This window comes from Aedes albopictus, chromosome 2, assembly GCF_035046485.1.
Source record: "Aedes albopictus strain Foshan chromosome 2, AalbF5, whole genome shotgun sequence".
NCBI lineage: Eukaryota > Metazoa > Arthropoda > Insecta > Diptera > Culicidae > Aedes > Aedes albopictus.
The window spans coordinates 429,317,245-429,339,694 of NC_085137.1; the positions used below are offsets into that span (position 1 = coordinate 429,317,245).

At 40.7% G+C, this 22,450-nt stretch overlaps 1 protein-coding gene across 1 annotated transcript in view; it reads right to left on the minus strand.

Moving 5' to 3' along the window:
• Window positions 1-3,084: 3,084 nt before the first annotated feature.
• Window positions 3,085-22,450, minus strand: part of LOC109406566 (serine/threonine-protein kinase mig-15) — a gene marked incomplete in the record, with an annotated part of 267,320 nt that continues 247,954 nt past the window's right edge. Inside the window, 6 exon segments of the mRNA XM_062853630.1 lie at window positions 3,085-6,814; window positions 6,881-7,090; window positions 7,176-7,325; window positions 7,404-7,574; window positions 7,636-7,791; window positions 18,656-19,450. Of these exon segments, the coding sequence (XP_062709614.1) occupies window positions 6,641-6,814; window positions 6,881-7,090; window positions 7,176-7,325; window positions 7,404-7,574; window positions 7,636-7,791; window positions 18,656-19,450 (1,656 nt within the window).

Consider the following 22,450-nt stretch of genomic DNA (forward strand, 5'->3'; position numbering starts at 1 on the left):
GATCGCCCGAAACCCTTTCGCGGTTTTTACACCGTTCATCGTTGCTTTCATCAGTCTAGTGAGCTTCCCGGAGAAGCCGCTCTCGTTCATGGTTTTCCAAAGCTCTGTTCGGTCGATAATGTCGTACGCCGCCTTGGAATCGATGAATGCTGCGTAAGGACCTGGTATTTGCGGCATTTTTGCAGGATTTGACGACACTTGACGTGACGAACAATTGTTGGTTAAATACGCAAATGGTCAGGTTTTATGAGTTATCAAAGAGTTTTTTTTCTTAATATGGAACGAACTCACCGATAAAATTCCATCTTTGGCTCCAGTGATGATGTGCTCCTAATCGAATGCGGACATAAGTGAACCTATACTTACACACGAGTTGGCACCCACATTTTTTTTTCGATCAGCTAGCCCGAACTATCACTTTTCACTAGTGTGCACCCCGTCGTAGCACCAGCAGCCAGAAATCCTCTCGCACGTGAACCTACAACTCACACATCCCACCAGTGAAGATTATCACGGTGCCTAGGCACTAGGCCGTCCTTTATTTTCCAAAAAATGGAAATGTTATAAGTTCGTGATTGGAAAATGATCGTGTCAAAATTTGAACCCCGTATCTCAAGGCTAAGTGGTCCCTCAAGGGGCCTAAAGTTGTCGAAAATTGTATGGGACTAAAAAAACATGAAATTTTTATCGACAAAAAATATGCTATTCTACTAAAACTGGTGATTTTAGGACCATAAAGGCCAAAAATGTGCTCAGAATTGCGATATCTCCATTCGTTTAAAGGTTATTGACCAAAAAAGGTTCGGTTTCCTTTGGGATCGAAGAAAATGGTCAAAAAAGCTGATTTTTCGGTAGTTTTTGTCAATAAGGCTGATACAAATTTAATTTTAACTTTTTGTCTCCCCCCTTCAAAAATGTTCGGCTGAATTTTGCATTTTGAGGGGGCAGAAATTTTTTTTTATCAAAATATCGGGCGTTGGTGAAAATTCTTTAACAAATCCGATAAGTTTTTAATATTTTTCAGATTAAATGCTTTATTATTTTTATCCCCCCCCCCTCGCCCTACCAAAGAGTGGTGGGACAAAAAGTGAAACAAATATTTGTAACAGCCTAATTCAAAAACGATCAATTCTAAGCACATTTTTTGCCCTTCAGGGTTCTAAAACCACCAGTTTTAGTAGAATAGCATATTTTTAGTGAAAAAAAATCATGTTTTTTTAGGTCCATATTATTTTTGACAACTTTACTGCCGCGAATCGCATATCTGTCCCATTTGCTTAGGAAATCCAGCAAAGATGGGACTGATATGCGATTCACGGCAGTTTATGCCCCTCGAGGGACCGCTTAGCCTTGAGATACGGATTTCAAATTTTGACATGATCATTTCTTAACTAAAACGATGATTTTCCAACAACGAACTTACAACATTTCCATTTTTTGCAAAATAAGGGACGGCCTACTAGGCACTTACCAAAACGAAGCTCAGGACCTAGTAATTCGTCCATCGTTCTGGTTGCTGCAAAATGACAGGAAGTTAATGTTCCTTATGCGGAACCGATATACCAAGAAGGTTTTTCGAAGACATTAGGTAAAACAGCTTGACTATAAATAAATCTAACATGTTGGCGTATTAACCCTGCAGGACGCGCGCCGTTGTAAAAAGTAACAGTCTTAAAATAACCTTGCTCGTCGCATACAGTGCGAGCGCGGTGCAGTTGAAGCATTTTCAAAGGAACCTATGAGAGTATTCCAGGTGGAAGTCTTGGAGTCATTAGCATTAAAACAAACTCCTGATGAATTCCCATGAGAAACACAATTCAAGACGACGTTCCTTGAGAAGTTATGGTAGAGAAGAAGAAATTCCTAGAGGAGGCCAAGAAGAAGCTCTTGACGGAATCCGACAAAAAGGTCTTGGTGGAACTTCGGACGGATTTCTTGGATGAATCCTAGAAAGAACTTTTGGAGAAGGAACTCCTGGAGGAATCTTGATTTGAATTCCTAGGGGATTGCAGAAGGAATCCCAGTAGGAAGACCGGAAGGACTTATTGATGCAATCCGGGAAACATTTCTAAAAAAAAATCCCGAAAGATATCCTGTATGAAATTTATGGACGGATCCCGGTGTAATCTCAGAAGAAAATCCAGAAGGAATCCTAGAAGGAACTATGAGAGGAACCCGCGAAATAATTCCTGGAAGTGTCTTAGAAGGAGTTCCTGGAGAAATCCTTGAAGGAATTAATAAAGGAATCTCGGATGATCTTTCTGAAGGAAAGTTTGCCTGGAAGGATCCCATAAAGCATTCCTGAATGAATTTCAGAATAACTGCCTGAGGATTCTAGAGGAACACCCTCAGAAATCATAGAAGGAACTGCTAGAGGAATCACATAAAAATCTCCCAGAGAAATCCCACAAATAACATCTGTAGCAATTAGGGCTTGTGCCAACCCTCGGGTGGCCTTCCATCTTGCATAGATAACCACCAGGATCATTGGCGACTACTTCATTGACAAAGAGGGATAGTGGATGTAAGGGAGCCCAACAGACATGAATGCTGAAGCTAGCAACAAGGATAGCGTAAGCGGTGAGGAAATGGGAGCGATATTTAACCCGTTTGTGAAGGTAGGTTGGTGAGATCGCCAACAAGAGGGATAAGAGTATCAGCTGGAGTACCAACCCAGCGAGCAAGTAGTAGGCACACCATGCAGCTGGAGGATGCGCAGATGATGACTGGCACAGACCTCACACGGCCGCTGAACCACAGTAGGAGTGGGCTACCAAAGATGTTGATCTGATCGGTTACACGAACGGTCAGAGTCAAGGTCTGTTGAAGATCTACAAGTCGGGGGCCTTGGCCAAGAAGAAGTACGACCTTCTAGGCGAGGACCGAAGTGCAGCTGACGACACGCACAAAGAATAGCGGTCCTCCCAAACGGACAGCTTCTTCTTTGCTAAGAACGCGACGATGGCGCACGAAGCTATTAGGACTGTAACCAAACCGGCTGAGATAGCGCCCCAAAAGAAGTGAAGGGCAGCACTTTGTCATCGTTAGGGGCTTTCGGATCATATCACCTCTTGGTCCAGCAGATTTCATTTTATAAATTTTTTATTATAAATATTCCTATTACTGTCTAATGTTTTGCGTATTTTTTTTCTCTTTCATTTCTTCTCATTTTTCTCCTGCGCATCATGTCGTTTTATTTTGCTTTCCTTTGCTTTTTTCTATCTCTCTCTCTGTGTAATAACGCTCACATCTGCTAATGTTTACCTGCTGCTTTCTGTTGTTTTCTGTCATTTGCTTTTGCTACCTTCGGGTCGGGTTCGCAAATTGATGATGGTGTTGTTGTTATGCACTTTTCCTCCTATATCCCGATCTTGGCTTCAACACCTTATCAAATCGATCATTTGCCCACCTTTGTTGTTTTGTGTTATTTATACTCTTTCCTTTCTGTGTTTATTCATCGTTTTAAAAAGTTGTTTTGTGTGTTTCACTGCTGGTTTTTTTTATTTTTTATTTATTATTATGTTGTTTTCTTTCTTTTTTTGTAAATGTTTCGATCAATGATAGAGTGAACTAGAATGAAAACGTTCTGTTTCGGTTGGTTGCGTGAGATGTGCTTCTGTGCACATCCAACCGATGCGATGTTTTGAAGGTGTTGGTGTACGAGTGTGATTTTTTAGTATTTTTTTGTTATTCAATGAGGATGTGTGAGTTCTAGTGAATTCTACAATAATAAAGATATGGGGAAGATAAACCTGCGCATGAGTGTGTGTGTGTTGTTTTATTTTTCTTAGAATACTAATGTTTGAGTGTGTTCTAGTGAGTGCGTGTATGGGTGTATTCAATGCATTCGTAGACAGGGATTAATTAGAAATGGCGGCGTAAATGTCAAAATGCGATATTTTAGCACATGTAGGTAAAACGATTTCCAACGGAAAAGGTGTTCGAAAAAAGTGGAATAAAATAAAACATTACAATAACGATGCTGCGATTATGGTTGATTAATATGTTCTTTTCCTATCACTGTTTACGTTTATTTTGTTTGTGTCTCTTTTTGTTTAATGTTGGTTGAAGGCATTTCATTACACGATCCTTTCTCCCTATTTTTTCGGTATGGCGATTGAACCCATAAAAACTGTTTTCTCTCACTACACTTTCGTTTGTTTTTATTCCCTATTGTAATCTTTTTTTTTTCTCTGGGCTGTCTTGCTTGATTGATTTGATCTGTTTAAAAATTGTATCTAACTGTTATCGTCCTATTAAGTTACCTATTGTTGAGTCATTATCTGCTAATTCAACTGTACTTTGCTGTTTTGTTTCGCTAAATGTGCACTTCACTGTGTCGTTAATGTTTGATTTTTTTTCTAAACTTGTTTGGATTTGCTTTCTCTATTGTGGGGGTGTCATTCGTTTCCGTTATCCCTTTAAAGCAAGAGATTTTGGATTTAAAATTGAAAATGGCCGCCTGGAGGTTCGTTCATTCGAATTGAGAAGCCATTTGGCATAAATCGTATCGAGCAAACGGCAATCTAAAGGCGGCCATGTTGTGTGGTAGGATAGAATTTAAAGATATAGTTAAAGATCAGACTTTTGTTTTTTATTGTTATTCACTGTAAGATTGACCTAGGCGCAAAAGTTGATGACGATTTTTATGTTTCAATCTGGGATCACACCAACACGTAGGGATCGGACTGAAATGGGTGTTTTGCTGATTGCTGAGTAGATTATTGCACTCGGAAAGGGGGTATAGGTAAAAATAGAAGAAAATGGCACTTATTAGATACGGGAGTGAGTCGTCGTGACAATCTGAGCTCTTTTCAGAGATCATTCGGTGAAACGACCCAACCGTTAATGAACAGATTAGAAACAGGAAAGACTTTCAACAGAAACGTAACTTTGCTGAATGTGTATGACTGTCTACTATAGTACGAAAACCTACATTCGTCCGACGTTTGATTCGTTGCTAGGGGTCGAGGGTAATGTTTCGAGGAAATGTGGGTCATTTCACATAACGCTCGAATTCAGGCGAATGTGAGTGAAAATTTCACCGAAATTTATGCAAAATCTACTCGGAACACCCGTAACGATCAATTGGCTTGATTCCAAAGAGAGAAATTCCATTAAAATGCTTAACCTTGACCGCCGCGTTCGTGTACGGACAAGCGATTAAGGGAGGTATACACCAAATACATAATTAAATCATCCAGCTTATCTCATTTATACAGCACGATTATAAGCGAGAAAGTATATAATAGTAGAGCGTATTTTGTTCAATCGTAAAAATTAGGAAACAATCAATAAAAATATAATTCTGATGCATAAAGTATGGGCGTTTGTATAAAAAATAAGCATTTCTATGTATATATAAAAAAAAACAAACAAAAATATAATACAAATCTGAGTCAAGACGTCAACTTAACTGTCGATTCATTGTTTCCATTACCACGAATACTACTCTCTGATCGCCGTTTCCAGCTGACTGCCCATACAGAATTGGAATCGAACTAAAATTCTGTGGAGTCAGGTTTGCTGTGGTTCTGTGGTGAATCCCGAAAGCAACTAATCCCAAATAGAATTGATCACATTATTTGTTCGACTTGTTTTGTTTGATCGACATGGAAGTGGTATCCCATTTGGCATGAGACCATTTGACATGACGTAGTTGAACAAAGACTACACGTACACTTACTTCGAGTTATGCCAAACGGAATCATGCCAGTTGGGAGACTTCCTCTAATTTTGGTGTCGCCCATCAAACTGTGCCGGGCGTCGTCGGTACCATTGTCACAAGTAGATTGCTAAGGGATATGATAACTTTATATTTACACACTGACATCGTTGAGAAGAAAACCGCGCTAAGCTATCTATCAATTGCAAAATGCCAAATTACAAACGAATTGGCGAGTGGAGAGAAAGTTGCGGGGATGCCCAAAAACTTCAGCTTTCGGCCCAGACATACCAAAAATTTCACCGACTGCGGTTGTTGGGATTCTACCACAGAAATCGGTAAGTTTTCTTTAGTGTGCAATGATAAAATAACTGTCAGATACTCGTGTATGCCCAGACAACCAGTCATCGTATAAGATGTTGCATAAGATGTTAAAGTGGAGGCGATATGCGTATATTTTACATGCGCCTAAATGGAGGCATGTACGCATAAGGCCTCCACTTTATCATCTTATACAACATCTTATACGATGACTGGTTGTCTGGGTGGGTCTTCCAATATCTCTCTTAAACGGTATAATTATAATATATACGACTTTATACTTGCTTTCACTAAACACGATTCACATCTATCCGGCGCAGATTTTCCGATTTTACGGTTCCTAAATTGTTCGACCTAGCTCACCTAGCTTGATTCGTCGTCATCTTCTTGCTCGCGAAAAACTTTTAGAAACGCAATTCTTACCTTAACTAACAGGGTATCCGTTGTCTGCATCTGCGTTTCCACGCGCACGTGTGTGTGTTGCCTAATAATAGGAGTAATAATGCTACCGCCATCTGGCGGTCACTTTTGCGCTCATGCTCTCGATCTCGATCACTCACCTTTCTCTCTCTCTCTCCAGCGCATTCACCCTTATTTCCATCAAAATCCGATAACACCCTTGATGATGTTGTATCTGTTTATCCCGACCATCGTTTACCAGTTGGCCATACCGGGTTTGTTCAGCGTCATGAAGTAGATCTGACAGGACGAACCACCTTTGGCACTGCTGAAGAACACCTTGTCGTTCCGCTCGCACAGGAACTTGAGGCGTTGGGCTTTCTTGTGCATGAACACCCCGTCCAGGTGGCCGGTTTCGACCGAACGGATCTGAAATAAAACATACAAAGACAATTTTTAACCTGAACCAGTCGTCTACGCAGAAGAAATACGAACCTCGATTGCCTTGTTGCCCCAGCCCATGATCTGGCCGGTACCGATGTACGCGACCGAGGTCGGCATCTCGCCCCACTGCAGGACGATGTTCTTCGACACCCGACCCATCGTGTTGACGTAGACGCCTTCGTTGTCGTAGCACAGCAGCAGCTGCATGCCGTTCGAGTTGGGCAGCGTGACGATGCAATGCGGCGAGATTGGACCCTGAGTCTACGAGAAGTGTTGGGGAGACGAAGGAAAAGAGACAGGGGAAGATGAGCCGTACGTTCAAATACAAGCAAATAAAGCTACTTACATGTTTAGGAAGATAGATGTCGTACACGATGGCCGAGTCGAGATCAACCGCGTGGAAACCTTCCGCCGAACCGTAGATCACCTTCAGTCGCGTTTGCTCCTCGACGGTCAGATCGACGAGCAGTGGGCGGTGCATAAGTTCAGCGAAACTCTGCAAAACATACCCAGATATTCCAGATGAGTTTCACAATTTCAAGTATTGAATGTCAAATCATCCAAAACAACTCACCTTAAATGCCATAAACTTGTGGTAGGGCTTCGGCGCCCAGGCGTAGATCTCGATCGAGTCCTTGAGCGCAATGACCAAGAACTTGATCCGTTCGTACTTGACGATCTTGAAGTGGACCGCCCCCTGCAGATCGCCCACGTTGATCCATCCGTTGCGGCGTTCGACTTGTTGCTGTTGGTAGATGAAACAAAGACTGTATTATTGGGGCAACGTAACGATCGAAAGGACTTACATCGCCCATTCCGTCGGTCCGGAGGATTTTGGACTTCAGCCAGGACAGGTAGTACACTCGCACTCGGTTCTTTTTGCCGGATATGGTCACCAGGATGTTTTGTCCTTCTAGCACCTCCATCTGCTGGAATCGCCTTCGCGATATCAGCTGGTAGACCTAAGCGAACCACCATAGAATGACCCGTAATATTAGTTCAGATGTAGTTTCATAACCGTGGAATATAGGACCATTCTGTATCGAAGACGGTCTCTAGACGTGACTTTAAGTTGCAGAAAAAGCTTGGTTTACAGGTAACCATGATTCTGAACTTCTAGCTAGTTTATATGATGAACATACGCCACGCACCCAAAGAATCGCAAGTAACAATTGGCTTATATGTATAACTGTGATCAAGAAAGATTCCCTCTGTACCAAATGCACCATGCCTAAGACCGGCGGTTCACTACGCTCTTGAAACATATGAACCATGCTCGAGGAGGAGCTGCAGGTACTTAGGGTATTAGACTGACGTGTTCTGAAGACGATCTTTGGAGGCGTGCGGGAAAACGGTGTGTGCCATGCCGGCGAAGGATGAACTATAAGCTCGTTGCACTGTATACGGTAAACCATACGGGTACACAGGTAGCTACAACCGGAATGATCCAGTGGATAGGGCATGCTACAAGGACGCTTTTGAGTATATATCCTCAAATGTGCAAGCCTAACTAGTACTCTCCTGCAAGAAATATTATGAATAAGTGTATACTTGCATATCATCATACACAGATGTTTTATCAAGCTATATGTTCAATTCTCTGTGGTTTCTAAGGATCCCCAAGAACTCTTTTTGAGTTCAGGTAATCGAATCTGTATAAGTATCTAGTGATATGTCGCAGTTCACGTGAAACCCTTTTCTTCCCTTCAACTTCCTGAAGCCCCTCTACACAAAGCCTGTCTTTAATTTGTTTTAAACTGGGACACGTAAATACGTTAGTAACTTGGCAAAGGAAACATTAAAATTTCCGAAATTTGTTTCAAATGGCAAATCTTTAAAAACACATTGATTGCATTAACTATTCTGTAATAACTGCACCGCGACTTTTCCGACTGACTGGTGCCAGAAAACTGGCGTGGCATCATGTTACTGTGTATTGTTCTCAAAGTTCTGTGGGAGGATATTCTCAATCGGGTACAGGAGAAGATCGACGCGCAGCATGCAGGATTCCGTGCCGGAAGATTTTGTGTGTACCATATTGCCACACTCCGTATCGTACTGAAGCAGATTAACGAATTCCAAAAGTCCCTCTATTTGGTATTCATTGACTACGAAAAACCTTTCAATCGTCTGAGCCACGAAAGTTTGTACGGCGCCCTGAGACGCAATGGAGTTCCGGATAAAATCGTCAACATCATCGAGACGCAGTATGTACATTAGACCTGTTCACTTTTTTTGACCTACCCGTGTCACATCAAATTATCAATCCACATGCAAAAACAAGGCTTCAGTCCAAAATTGAGCCAAATTGATAAAGGTTTAGAGGTGTATCAAATCGATTTTGTGTTTTTTCGTGTATTTTCACAAAAATGTAGTCAAATATCCAGAAAATTGCACCGAAAAGGTACCAAAAATACCGTTAAAATATAGTTAGAACAATACTCTACAACTTTGCCGAAGACACTACGGTGTTTAAATTGCGTATTTCAAAGTTATTCAACAATTTTCGTTAAAAAATCATGAAAAAATACAATATTTATACGATGTTTCATGTAAAAGTCATGTAATTTTACATTGTTTTACGTGACTAATTTAATGAACTATTGCTCCTATGTGTTACGAACATTTCGTGCATACATCATTTTAGTGTAGGAATTCGTTTTCATTGACTAATTATCAAAAGTTTGTCACGTTGATACTAAAAATTGTACAGAGTTGCCAGCACAAAATAAAACAAAGTTAGGGGTAGGCGGGGCATAATGAGCAGCTTAAGCATTTTACCACCAAATCCAGTAAATTAAGTGCAATCAATGTGTAATGTTATCGTTCAATACTCAATTGAACCCTAACTGACAAAAGCTAATCGTTGAAATTCCGAATAAAGTTATAAAAGTTGTAAAATTTTATGTTTTTAAAAACGTATAAAATCGCGAGTTGCGTTTTGGGGGTGGGGCATAATGAGCACCCTAGGTGGAGCAGGATGATCAATCCCAGTTTTGTACACAATCAAATGCTAATTGACTACTCTTGTCAATGATAAGCATACCGGCAACAATCAATGAGAATTTGAAAGGATTACGGGGTTTAATTTGTAGGGAACTGTGGGGTTCCAAAGAGTCTACTATTAAGGAATTTTTAAACGGTGACAATATACAGATACTGACATTTTTAAGCTAATAAATTGAAAATTAATGGCAAAACCTTGCTATATGCATCAAAACAAAGAAACCCAAAATAAAAATTCGTTGGTTGAAGATGTTTACCATTTTCATAATTTTTTCACCAGTTGCTCATTTTGCCCCACCCTACTACCAACTCTTTGAAGCATATTTTTTCAACAAAATAATTTAACAATTAGTTGAAAATTGTTACGAATACATTTCATTGGCCCAGGGAATATCAAGAAACTTGATAGATACCCACAAAATTGTTATTTCGATTCCCAAAACCTTATTTTAGGTCACCTGATTCTTATAATATTTTCCCGGTGCATGACCACTTTACGCATTTTGATTAATTTTTCAAGGTAAACGGCCTTTTTGACTAATGTTTCGTCATCAATTCATTGGATTTTAGTTAATAAAGCTACAATCAAGCAATTTGTTTTGTAAATTTGAAGATTTACAGTAAAAATACAAGGTGCTCATTATGCCCCACCTGCTCATTATGCCCCGCCTACCCCTACCCATGATTAAAATGTCATTACACTTCTTTGTCTTATCTGCATTAGTTTCAAATTGGTGCAGATGGTTGAGCATGAGATTGTCGATTCGAAGATTCAAGGTTCAAGTCCTGGAATAAGATTTTTTTGCGTCTCGATCCAGCTATAAGTTAATGAAACTACGCACTGCATCTCATTGCAATTTGGCATCATAGCCTTGTTTCGAAATCGTAGAGTGCACAGTAAGAATGAAGTTTCCCTTCAGAAACAAGTAAGCTCCACCCACAGTTGTCTGAAAAAAGTTGCATCCAGAAAGCTAAATTGATCGTTATCAAACAGATGCTCAATATTTCGCCCAGCTGATCTCGTCGACACGATTTATTGTCAACAAATAAACCAAATATATAGCTAGTCCTGGAATGGGCTTAATTGGCAGGTCCGATCATTATTGGGAGATTGCGTGTAAGTCATGGCAGATTCATCATCTTAACTGCTACAAAGAAAGAAAAAAAAAGTTTATCATGTGTTTGAGCTTGAACCTGGGACCTTCTGATCCGCAGGCTCGAGCCTTATCATCTGCACCATTTCTGATACTTAAATCGAAAGACATTAGAATACGATGGCATGACGTCTTAATCATGGGTAACTTTGTTTTAATTCGTGCTGGTAACTCTGTGCGATTTTTAGTATCAACGTGACATACTTTTGATAATTAGTCAATGAAAACGAATTCCTACACAAAAACGATGTATGGACGAAACGTTCGTTACACAAAGGAGTAATAGCTTATCAAGTTAGTCACGTAAAATAATGTAAAATTACATGACTTTTATAAGTAAAATCGTAAAATTATCGTGTTTTTTCGTGTTTTTTTAACTGAAATTGTTGAATAACTTCGAAATACGCAATTTAAACACCGTAGTGTCTTCGGCAAAGTTGTAGGGTATTGTTTTAACTATGTCCTAACGGTATCTCCGGCACCTTTTCGGAGCAATTTTGTGAATTTCTGAGTAAATTTCTGTGAAAACGGTTAAAAAACACAAAATCGATTTGATACACCTTTAAATCTTTATCAATTTGGCTCAATTTTGGACTGAAGACTTGTTCTTGCATGTGGATTGATAATTTGATGTGTCACGGAGAATCGGAGAAAAAAAGTTTCAAAGTGAACAGGTCTAATGTACATAACGGAGCTTTGTCCAACCTCATACGGGTAGTCACTGGTGTAAGGCAAGGATGTATGATACTATCACCACTACTATTTCTCATCGTAAACGACGAGATCATGGTGGGGGCGATTGACCGTGCACCGAATTGCGGGCTACTTTGGCAGCCCATCACTATGGAGCACCTGAACGACCTCGATTTGGCTGATGATGTTGCTCTTTTTTTTTACCAATTAGTTTATTTTATTGGCTCGCTTGTTTTAAATAAAACTCTACAGAGCTGAGAATCTTGCAATACAATTTGTTATTCTGAAAACTATATTGAAAACATCAATAACGCGTTCTTCTAGGGACCTTATCTCTCGGTCCGGAACCGGAACTGGAACCTGCGCCAGAACCTGAGGCCGCGAATTGGGCCCGATGTTGATAAGCTTGTGGATTGAACATCGCTTCCGGGATGGCTTTGGCCACCTGTTCCAATTCCTTGATGCGTTGTCTTCGTCTTTGCTCCTTTTCGGAATCGCTCCTGCGTTCGTTCCGCATCCGATATTTCTGGCAGATCAATATATTCTTCATCGTCTTCCTCCAAAACTTCAATCAGGTCGTCTTCAGAAGTTTGGGTATCCGTAATTACTTCCGGTACACTTCCTTTTCCAGATACAACGTCAGCGTATGAAGAAGATTCCTCGTTTACTTGTTTTTTCTTATCCTGCTTGGTCCGACTCTTACGCTGAGGACAGACGTCCTTCCGATGAGTGATGACCAAATCCGAGACACAAAAAGCAAGTGTCTTTCAGACCTTCGTAAAAAACCCTTGCTTTCCTATCGCCAACATCTATTAATGGCGGGATGCTGTTTTCCACGTCCATGTATACTCCTTGGATCCTCGTGAACATGTGATCAAGACCCAAATCCGAAGGATCCGAGTGTCAACGACAAATTTGCGTCAGGGAGTTCCGGAGGCAGGTCGAATACGCGGACGTACTGCCTATTGGCACCTGCAATCGTCATCCTCACTGATACTGATTTTCCGTTTGAGTAGGCAAACTGCTGCGGCTCCGTGTTTTTCCCAAGAGATGCCGTCATAGCCTCGTGCGAGATGAACTTAATATACAGCGAACGGTCTGGGGATGCTTTATATGCTGTTTCCATTAACATTAAATCCGTATCCAGCTTCTTTAGGAAATTAGCTATTTCCACCCATGACGGCGTTTGACTACCCGTCGGAAATCGAAACTGTACAGTATTGATAAACATCTGGCACTCGCACATCACAAGACGGAGGTGGTGGTGGTGAACAACCGCAAGTCTGAACAACATGCGGTGGTCACCACAGGCGGGTGCGAGATCAACTCCAAGCGCTCATTGAAGCAACTCGGAGTCATGATCGATGATAAGCTGAACTTTGGCAGCCACGTGGAATATGCTTGCAAGAGGGCAAGCATGGCGTTTACGGCACTATCGAAGATAATGTCAAATAGCTCGACAATAGTCTCGAGTAAGCGTAGACTTCACGCTACAGTAGCGGATTCCATACTACGGTATGGTGCCGCTGCATGGTCAAGCGAAACGAAGAGCGGCTCGAAAGTACACACAGGTTGATGGGTCTTAGGGTCATCAGCGCATACCGTACGGTGTCAAAGGACGCGGTATGCGTGCAGGCGGGTATGATGCCCATAGCACTTGTGGTGTCAGAGGACGAGGAGTGTTTCACGAGACGTGGCATAAGAGGCGCGAAACGGATATCCAGAACATCGTCGATGTTGAAATGGCAGAGGGATTGGTCATCCTCCAGCAAGGGCGGACACACAGGCTAATACCGAGCGTGTCGAAGTGGACGAGCAGGCCCCATGGCGAGGTGAATTTTCACTTGACACAATTTCTGTCAGGCCATGGGTGCTTTAGGCGGTATCTGCACAGATTCGGACATACAGGTTCTCCTACATGTCCGGAATGTGCAGACTGCGTCGAGACCGCGGAGCATGTGCTCTTTGAATGCCCTGCCCACGTTTCGTGGAGCAAAGGTCGAGTATGCAGGAGGTATGCGGTAGAGATATCACTCCCGACAACGTTGTTGAAAGGATGTGTACGGGGGAGAACAAGTGGGATGCCGTTTCTTACACGGTATCTCGAATCGTCCTTGAACTACAGAGAAAATGTCGAGCCGAACAACAGCTAGTTGAGTTGGCTTCCCCTCCCCATCCAGGAGTTTGAGTCCAACGGGTAGTTTATGTACTAGCCATGGAACGCTTACCATTAGAGTGTACTCATTGTACGAAGTCATCCCCCTTCTCGAAGTCATCCCTAACGGGCGTACCGCGAAGGTAAGGAAGAGAGAGAAAGAGGTTTTAGTGTCGACCCAACATAACCGCAGATCGTCCTCCACTTGGTCGACCCACCCAGCTCGCCGCGCTCCACGTCTTCTTGTACCGGTCGGATGACTCTCGAGAACCATTTTAGTCGGGTTGCTATCCGACATCCTGATGACGTGACTCGCCCACCGTAGCCGCCCGATTTTCGCGGTATGGACGATGGTTGGTTCTCTCAGCAGCTGATGCAGCTCGTGGTTTATTCGCCTTCTTCAAGTCCCGTCTTCCATCTGCACTCCGCCGTCGATGGTACGCAACACCTTCCGTTCGAAAACTCCAAGGGCGCGTTGGTCCTCTGCACGTAGGGTCCATGTTTCGTGCCCATAGAGGACGACCGGTCTAATCAGCGTTTTGTAGATAGTTAACTTCGTGTTACGGCGAACTTTATTTGATCGTAGAGTTCTACGGAGTCCAAAGTAAGCACAATGCGCCTCTGAATTTCTCTGCTGGTGTCATTATCGGCAGTCACCAGTAATCCCAAGTACACGAATTCTTCAACCGCCTCGATTTCATCACCGTCGATATAAATTCGGGGTGACGGGCGCGGTGATTCCTCCCTGAAACCCTTTGCCATCATGTACTTTGTCTTCGACACATTAATGACTAGGGGAAAGTGGGGCAATATGCCATTTTTCAAACTTTCACTCTTTTTAATGATAATCAATCTCATTTACTAGGCGTTCAAAGAGATAACAGCAACTAAACAATATTTGCTCGATAATTAAGCAAAAATATTCACTAAACTAATGCATTTTTATCGATTTATAGCGATTTCAAAAACTGGTTCGTAAACGGAAGTGGTGCAAAAAGGTCATCTGCCATGGGGTAAGATGCCACTTCATGAAAACGTTCAAAAATTACGTCCATCATTTTTCGGGCATTTCTGACTCCCTTTGCTCTTCTGGTCCGCTTTTTTCGTATGCTCAATTCATGGAGTGTCACCCCTCTCCCAGCTGAACGATGGTCGTCATATTTGAATGACCCTTAACATGAAAAGCGTAGACATCAACAACCATGCGCCTCCATGTGTGTCTCAATCTGCTTGGAAACACTTGGCTGGTAATAAAATCACCAGAAAACCCTAATTGCAAGCACGAAAAACCGGAAGTGGCCAGATTTCATTGGGAAATCGAAAGGTTTTCCATGTGCATGGCGACCTAGCTTCTGGAAAAATGTTTCATGTAAACATATCTTGACACCATTCTCCAATAGTAATGGTCAAATCACATCGAGGAATGCTTTTATGAGTTGGGCCATTTTACTCCATCTTGGTATTTTGGGCTTTCTTCCTCTAATCCGATTCACCTGGCTTCACTCTTTAGTCGGATGTACGTTTCCGCCATCGTCTCAAATTTACGAGCAATAATATCAATATCATCAGCAAAACCAAGCAGCTGAACGGACTTCGTGAAAATCGTTCCACTCGTGTTTATCCCCGCTCTCCTAATTACACCCTCTAAAGCAATGTTGAACAGCAAGCACGAAAGACCATCACCTTGCCGTAACCCTCTGCGAGATTCGAAGGGATTCGAGAGTGTCCCTGATACTCGAACTACGCACATCACTCGATCCATCGTCGCCTTGATCAATCGTATCAGTTTATCTGGGAATCCGTATTCGTGCATAATCTGGCATAGCTGTTCTCGATCGATTGTATCATACGCCGATTTGAAATCGATGAACAAGTGATGTGTGGGCACGTTGTATTCGCGGCGTTTCTGCAACACCTGGCGGATGGCGAACATCTGGTCCGTTGTAGCGCGTTCACCCATAAATCCAGCCTGATATTGCCCCACGAACTCTCTTGCAATCGGTGATAGATGGCGGCATATAATTTGAGAGAGTACCTTGTAGGCTGCGCTCAGTAGTGTGATCGTGCGATAGTTCCCGCAATCCAAAGAAGTAAAATTTTCCCATAGTAAATCGTATGAAAAACTAAGAATGGCGGGCGCTAAAATATAGTTTCTCCGATCGATTTGAAATTTTGCACAGTTGATATGGGACTAAAGTGGAACTCAAAAAGTATACAGGAGTTAGAGTTTTTCCATTTTTTGTATTTTCTCATATAAACCGTCGGCCTACTGTTTTCGAGTTATTGTGTATTAACTAGATTTTATTGATAAAATTTGTGAATAAAACACATTTTGATGCAATAGTATGAACTATTTTTTTATTGTTTTCGATTTTACGATACATAGTAGGTCATGAAAATGTCAGTTTCGTGGAGCTCCAGTTTCACAATCTCTAGAGATTGATCAACGTCCTTTCCATCCAGGAACAAATCCACGAACTCTCAGCCAGATATTTCGCGCTCTAAAATTTAAAATGATTGACAAAAAAGGTTAAGCTTAAAACATTTGGAAAATAACATGCAAAAAATTGAAAGTTACCTTGAGCCATGCTGATAATGGTATACTGACATTTTCATGACCTACTATGTATCGTAAAAATTAAAACAATAAAAAATAGTTCATACTATTGCATCAAAATGTGTTTTATTGACAAATTTTATCAATAAAATCTAGTTTATATACAATAATTCGAAAACAGTAGGCAGTGGAATTTTGACGTCTAAGAAACAGTTGTTTATTTAATCAAAATGAACAACTTTCTCGAAGACATAAACTATCTAATGTATAACAGTAAAAAGTTACACGCTGGTACTACTTATATTTATGGTGTTACTAAAAAGCTATTATCTCAAAAACACCAAAAAATACCTCTCCAAATTTTTGACAGTATGTTCACCTAGTATTGCTTCGTATTTGCTGAAAATTTGAAGTTGCGATTTTTTGCGCTTTGTGAGATATTAAGGCTTGAAATTCACACTATTTTTTCGAATTTGTATTTTAATTCCAAATTTTTAATGATAATATTGAATATATTTCCATAGAATGTGTTTGGTTTGACATACTTGCATTGGGAAAAAAATTAAACTCACATGGTTTCTAGTAAAAATGTCAAAATAAGCTTAAAAAACTGGTTTTTCATTGAATGTATTTTATTTTTTAAATAACTCGAAAACAGTAGGCTGTGGAATTTTGACGTCTGAGAAAGAGTTGTTTATTTTGCCAAAATAAACAACTTTGCCGAAGACGCCAAGTCTCTAGGACGTAAAACAAAGAAGTTAGATGGTGGCGCCACCTATGCGGACGATTTGCGAACTACTACGTTCTTAGCTATAGATGCCCCTGCTGATGTCAAGCAACTTTGTCGAAGATACCATGTGTCGGAAATGCTTCGTTTTGGAGTAATTAATTTTGTTCCGCTAGATTGCGATTCTGGCCCTTAGTGCATTGGTTATATCCGAGAAGAATTTACCGTGGATTAGAACGTGGTCGATTTGGTTTTCTGTTTGAAGGTCGGGTGATCTCCAGGTGGCTTTGTGGGTATCTTTGCGGGGGAAGAATGTGCTTCGGACTACCATACCACGGGAGGCTGCAAAGTTTACGCATCGCTGGCCGTTATCATTCGATAACCGGTCTGTACATTTCCTCCCTGCCTACCTGCGCGTTCATGTCGCCGACAACGACACACATCATTTCGGAAATACTATTTATGGGGATCGACTGTGATTGATATTATGATAGCGGGGATTTTCGGCTTTCAGTCTCTGTGCTATCATCAACGGATATTGGTTCAACACCTGACGTTTCGGTCACATATATTGCGCATTTTTCAAAAAATCTGTAAATTGAACAGTTTTATCATTGTTCTTGTATCATAATTCTATATAATCTTACAGATAGCCTTCCGTTTACTCGTTTAGAAGGTAGAACAACTCCAACGAACGATTGCAACCACGCGGGGTTTTCATAAACTGGTACCAGAATAATTTTGTTATCTCGTTATAGTGGAGTGAAGACGTGCGACTATGTTGAACACGTACATAACCTCACGAGTAAACGAAGGGCTATCTGTAAGATTATGTACATAGAATTATGTTACAGAACTATGTTAATTCTTCTGGAGGATCGACTGAGGATTTAAATCTACGGTTTAAACGGCTACGCAGTCTTTCAATTTGGGAAAACGAGGTTTATTATTTGCCCGACGTTTAATTACCCCTGAAGATGACTCAAAACCCCAGTGTCGAAACGTCGGGCAAATAATAAACCTCGTTTTCCCAAACTAAAAGACTGCGTAGCCGTTCAAATCGTAGAACTATGTTAAAATTGTCCAATTTGCAGATCCTTTGAAAAGGAACAATATATGTGTTGACTGAAACGTCAGGTGTTTAACCAATATCCGTTCATGATAGCACAGAGACTGACAGCCGAAAATCCCCGCTAGCATAATTTCGAGAATACCTACTACTGCAAAAAAAAAAATGTAGTTTTGCATATAGCAAACATAATTATAACTAAAACTGAGATCGTCTTTAGTTCTGAATTCCAGGACAGTTTGGATGGCGCAGATAATCTCAAGATTTTATAAAATGTTAAAATAAGCCCAAACATGATTTTCGTTCTACAGTTATGAGATAAAATATCATCATGTTATCATGGTTTTAAACCCTTTTATGTTCAGGAATTCTTTGTCCTGAATTGGTCAAGGCCGTCTAGAAATATCGATCGTCTTTTTTCTCAGAATGGTCTTATAATATCCTCTGTCCCCTTTGTCCACTTACCTTGCCCTGGCCGGACCGGTCCAGCAGCATCAGCCCGTTTTCGGTTCCGATCAGCAGGTTGACGCCCCACAGCGCCGCACACAGAATCTCCGAGTTGAAGCGTTTCTTGTACTTACGGATCTCCGGCGTGTCGGAGGCGGCATCGTGTGACGTCGGCGTGACGTTCACATTGACGTGACTTTCCCGTCGGGCCGCTCCGGACCCACCGGACCCGGCACTGAACCCAAAGGTGAGGAAACTTCGTTGCTTCTGTTGCAGCGCGAGTGCAAACGGGGGCAATGGTGGCGCAGCCCCACCGGAAGTCGTCGCACCACCCGAGATGGAGTTGAGCGAGGCGGGTTGCGATTGTTGGTGGTGCAACAGTTGTTGTTGGAGGTGGTGGTGATGGTGATGGTGGTGGTAATTTGGTTGGTTCATTTGATAGGAAGGTAAATGGTTGTTGTTGTTATTATTGCTACTACCATGTAGAAGTTTGTTGTGATTGTTTAGGTTTCTAATGTTAATCGAATGGTTGGGGCTGTTATGGTGGGAGGAAGAGGACGAATTCGACACCGTCGAGTGCGGTGAGGAATTGTTGTTCCCCGAGGGCCTTCCCCCTCCTTCTCCTCCCGCCGTTCCACCGGCACTGGGCGGGGCGAGGTAATGGCTGGCATTGTTACTACTACTATGTTGGTGGTTAAAATTATTTATATTGATGTTGTTGTTGTTGTTGTTGTGGTTGACGCCACCGCTCGCAACAGCGATGAAGGACTTGGAGGGTGTGGATTGGGCGGAGGAACTGACGGCTGCTCGATACTATTTAAAGGGAAGTTGTTTTTTTTTTTTGCATTAGGGATTTAGTATCAAGAAAATAAAATCACAGCGGCGTAGGCGGTACAGTAGTGTTGTAGGCGGTAATTGTTGTAGTTGTTGACGGCACAGCGGCGGTTGTTAGAGTTGATATAATAATTGGATATTGGTTTAATTGGGCGATGAATTGTTGAAGAGAACCGAAACAAAAACAAAATTAGTAGAAATCAAGCGAAATAAATCAAGCTGTAAATTAAAATCAATGGAAATCATGCGCATATGGGATGAGATAAGCTAGTTGAATGTATGATTTACCGTAACCAATATATGTTGAGTTGATATAGACAGTGATGATGTGGAGGTTTTTATACTAAGCCCCATAATTTGTTGAACTAATTACATTTCCCCTAATCCTGTGTTTCATACAGTCGTAACTCCTATAACACAGTTCAACCCACTTAACACCTACTGTAATTTCTTAAATTCTCATTTCCCAGTTGGAAGGCAGTTTTGTATCAATTACGCATGAACAAAAGCTCACTGAGAAATTACGGGTGGTACCCTGTTTTAGGAGTCCCGGCTGTAGTTGACAATTTATCTGTTAAGTTCCTTAGTGAACTGAAATCATACAGTTAGCATTAAATGTTAAAGTGAGATGGAAGTACAGAAATGTTAAATAAACATAACAATACCATAAAACGAGCTCACCAATTAAAAAAAAAACAATAGTTGATCTTTGGAATCGGTAAGAATTTAAAAGTTATAATGATAAACTAAACAAGCAATGTTGTAAAACCAAACATATTTTATTCGGCTGGTAGTGATGTTATTGATTTAGCATAGCCTGGTTCCAAATATTTTAATGCAATGTTTGGTGTCCAATTTTGCCGATGCGTTGCGCTATTGTGCTTGGGGTTTTCAGCTATTTACAGAAAGCTTATAATGAAAAGGGTAGTAATTGCATAGCACTACATGGCTCTGCGCCCGGTATGGAATCTTTAGATGTTTCATCTCATGATCCAGAACATGTTCATGACTTCAACAAAGTTGTTCACGCCTTGAAGCTCTTGAGGTGAACAATTTGGTTTTATTTGCTTTTTCAATACAGCACTTTTACTTAATTGACTTTGATTAATTTGACTAACGCCCTTGAAATTTTGGATTTTTAGTGAAGTTGCTGAGTAGTCATGTGGCTCTTTACTGATGGAATGTTTGGTATGTAACTAAACCGCAACGTCACGCTAGTGTGCGTTTTAAATACCGAATTTTGTTCACAAACTAAGATCAGTTCGGTATTTCTACCATCTTTTTTACTGAGATCTCAACAGCAGATTTAATTCGGTACGCTCGGTTGTTTCTTTTGCTGAAATGCTGCAAATGATTTACCGAGTTCAGCTAATTAAATGTCAAAAGTTACTGATAGATATCGGTAGATATCGTTACTGATACTTGTAAATAGGAGTACAAAGTGTACCGAGATGAATCTGCTGTTGGGAAGTCAGTAAAAAGATGGAAGAAATACCGAACTCAGCGAAAAAATTACTGAGCTGGAACATCCGTATCTTAGTATGCATGCCTTAAGGGTTGTCCTTCTAGTATGCAAGACCGTGGAGTTTTTCTAAGTATCTCTCTTATAGTTCTTCGAGGGCTTTCTTTTAGTGTTCCTCGAGGGATATCTCCGAGAGTTTACTCTACGATTTCCTCTTGAAAGCTGACTGGCAGTTATTCAAGTATTTCTACAATTGTTCTGAAATAGATTTCCTCTAAGAATGACGCTAGGAGTTTCCGTTAGCACTTCGTTTAAGCACGTCCTCATAAAAACAAATAAGTGGACTCCTTCAGAAAGTCCTCCAAGGATTTCCCAAGAACATCCCAAGTTTTTCCAAGGATTCTTTACCGAACCCTCCGAGCAATCTTTCGAGAATTTCTCGATTATTTTCTTCAGGATTTTCTCCAAGAATTCGAACAAGAATTCCTCCAGTAATTCATGTAAGGATTCCCCAGGGATTTCTTCAACTATTTTTTTTAGTAATTTCTCTAATGATTCTTTTGGGAATTTCTCCAAGGATTCATCCCGGAATTCTTCCCAAAATTCTTTCAAGAAATTCAGTGGAAATTTTCTTCAGAATTCTTCCAATTGCATAAGGCAATTCTCAATTTCAGGAATCAGGAATTCTGAAGAATTTTCTCAAAGATTCCTCCAAGGATTTTTCAGAAATTTCATCAAGGATTCCTTTAGCGATTTATTCGAGGATTCTTTGAGAACATATTTATGGCTTATTTGAAATATTTGTTCAAGTATTCAATCAAGAATTTATCCAAGATATCCAGAAATTCCTACAAAGAGTCCCTTGCGATTTCTAAAAAAGATTTTTGCTGAAATTCTTCCAAGAATTTATTTTGGAATGTTTTTGAAGTTTTTCCTGAAATTCTTCCAAGGATTACTTCAAGAATTCCACCAAAGATACTTTCAGTATGCAACCAATTCAAGACTCTTTCCAGAATTTCTTGACAGATTCTAGACCCAATTCGTGCATGAGTTCCATCAAGAATTCTTCTAAGTATTCCCTCAGTAAATCCTCCAAATCCAAAGAGAGAACATGAGTTTTGTTTGTATCTAGTCTACGAATAAAACGTAGCGTAGCGTAATAGCGCAGTTACAGCTAACGCTAACGCTAGATCAATTTTGAAATTTTTGAAAACTTCGATTTGATATTCACAACAAAACATGCACGTTTGATCACGAACTATGATTTTTAGGTGTATTCCGAAAAAAAAAGTTAAGGATGTATGTACTTCCTAAATATTATCGTTTCCGAGGTACTTTCAGTTTGATTTAAAGTTTCTGGATTTTTATACAACAAATAGTCTGAAGTTCTGATGTTTAGAGAAAATGCATCGTGCATTAGGGTCATTATTACCCAAAACCTAATTTCAAACCTGAATATCTTTTTTTTTTTATTTTTTTTAAAGAAATTATCAGAAAATTCCGACAATTTCTTTGAA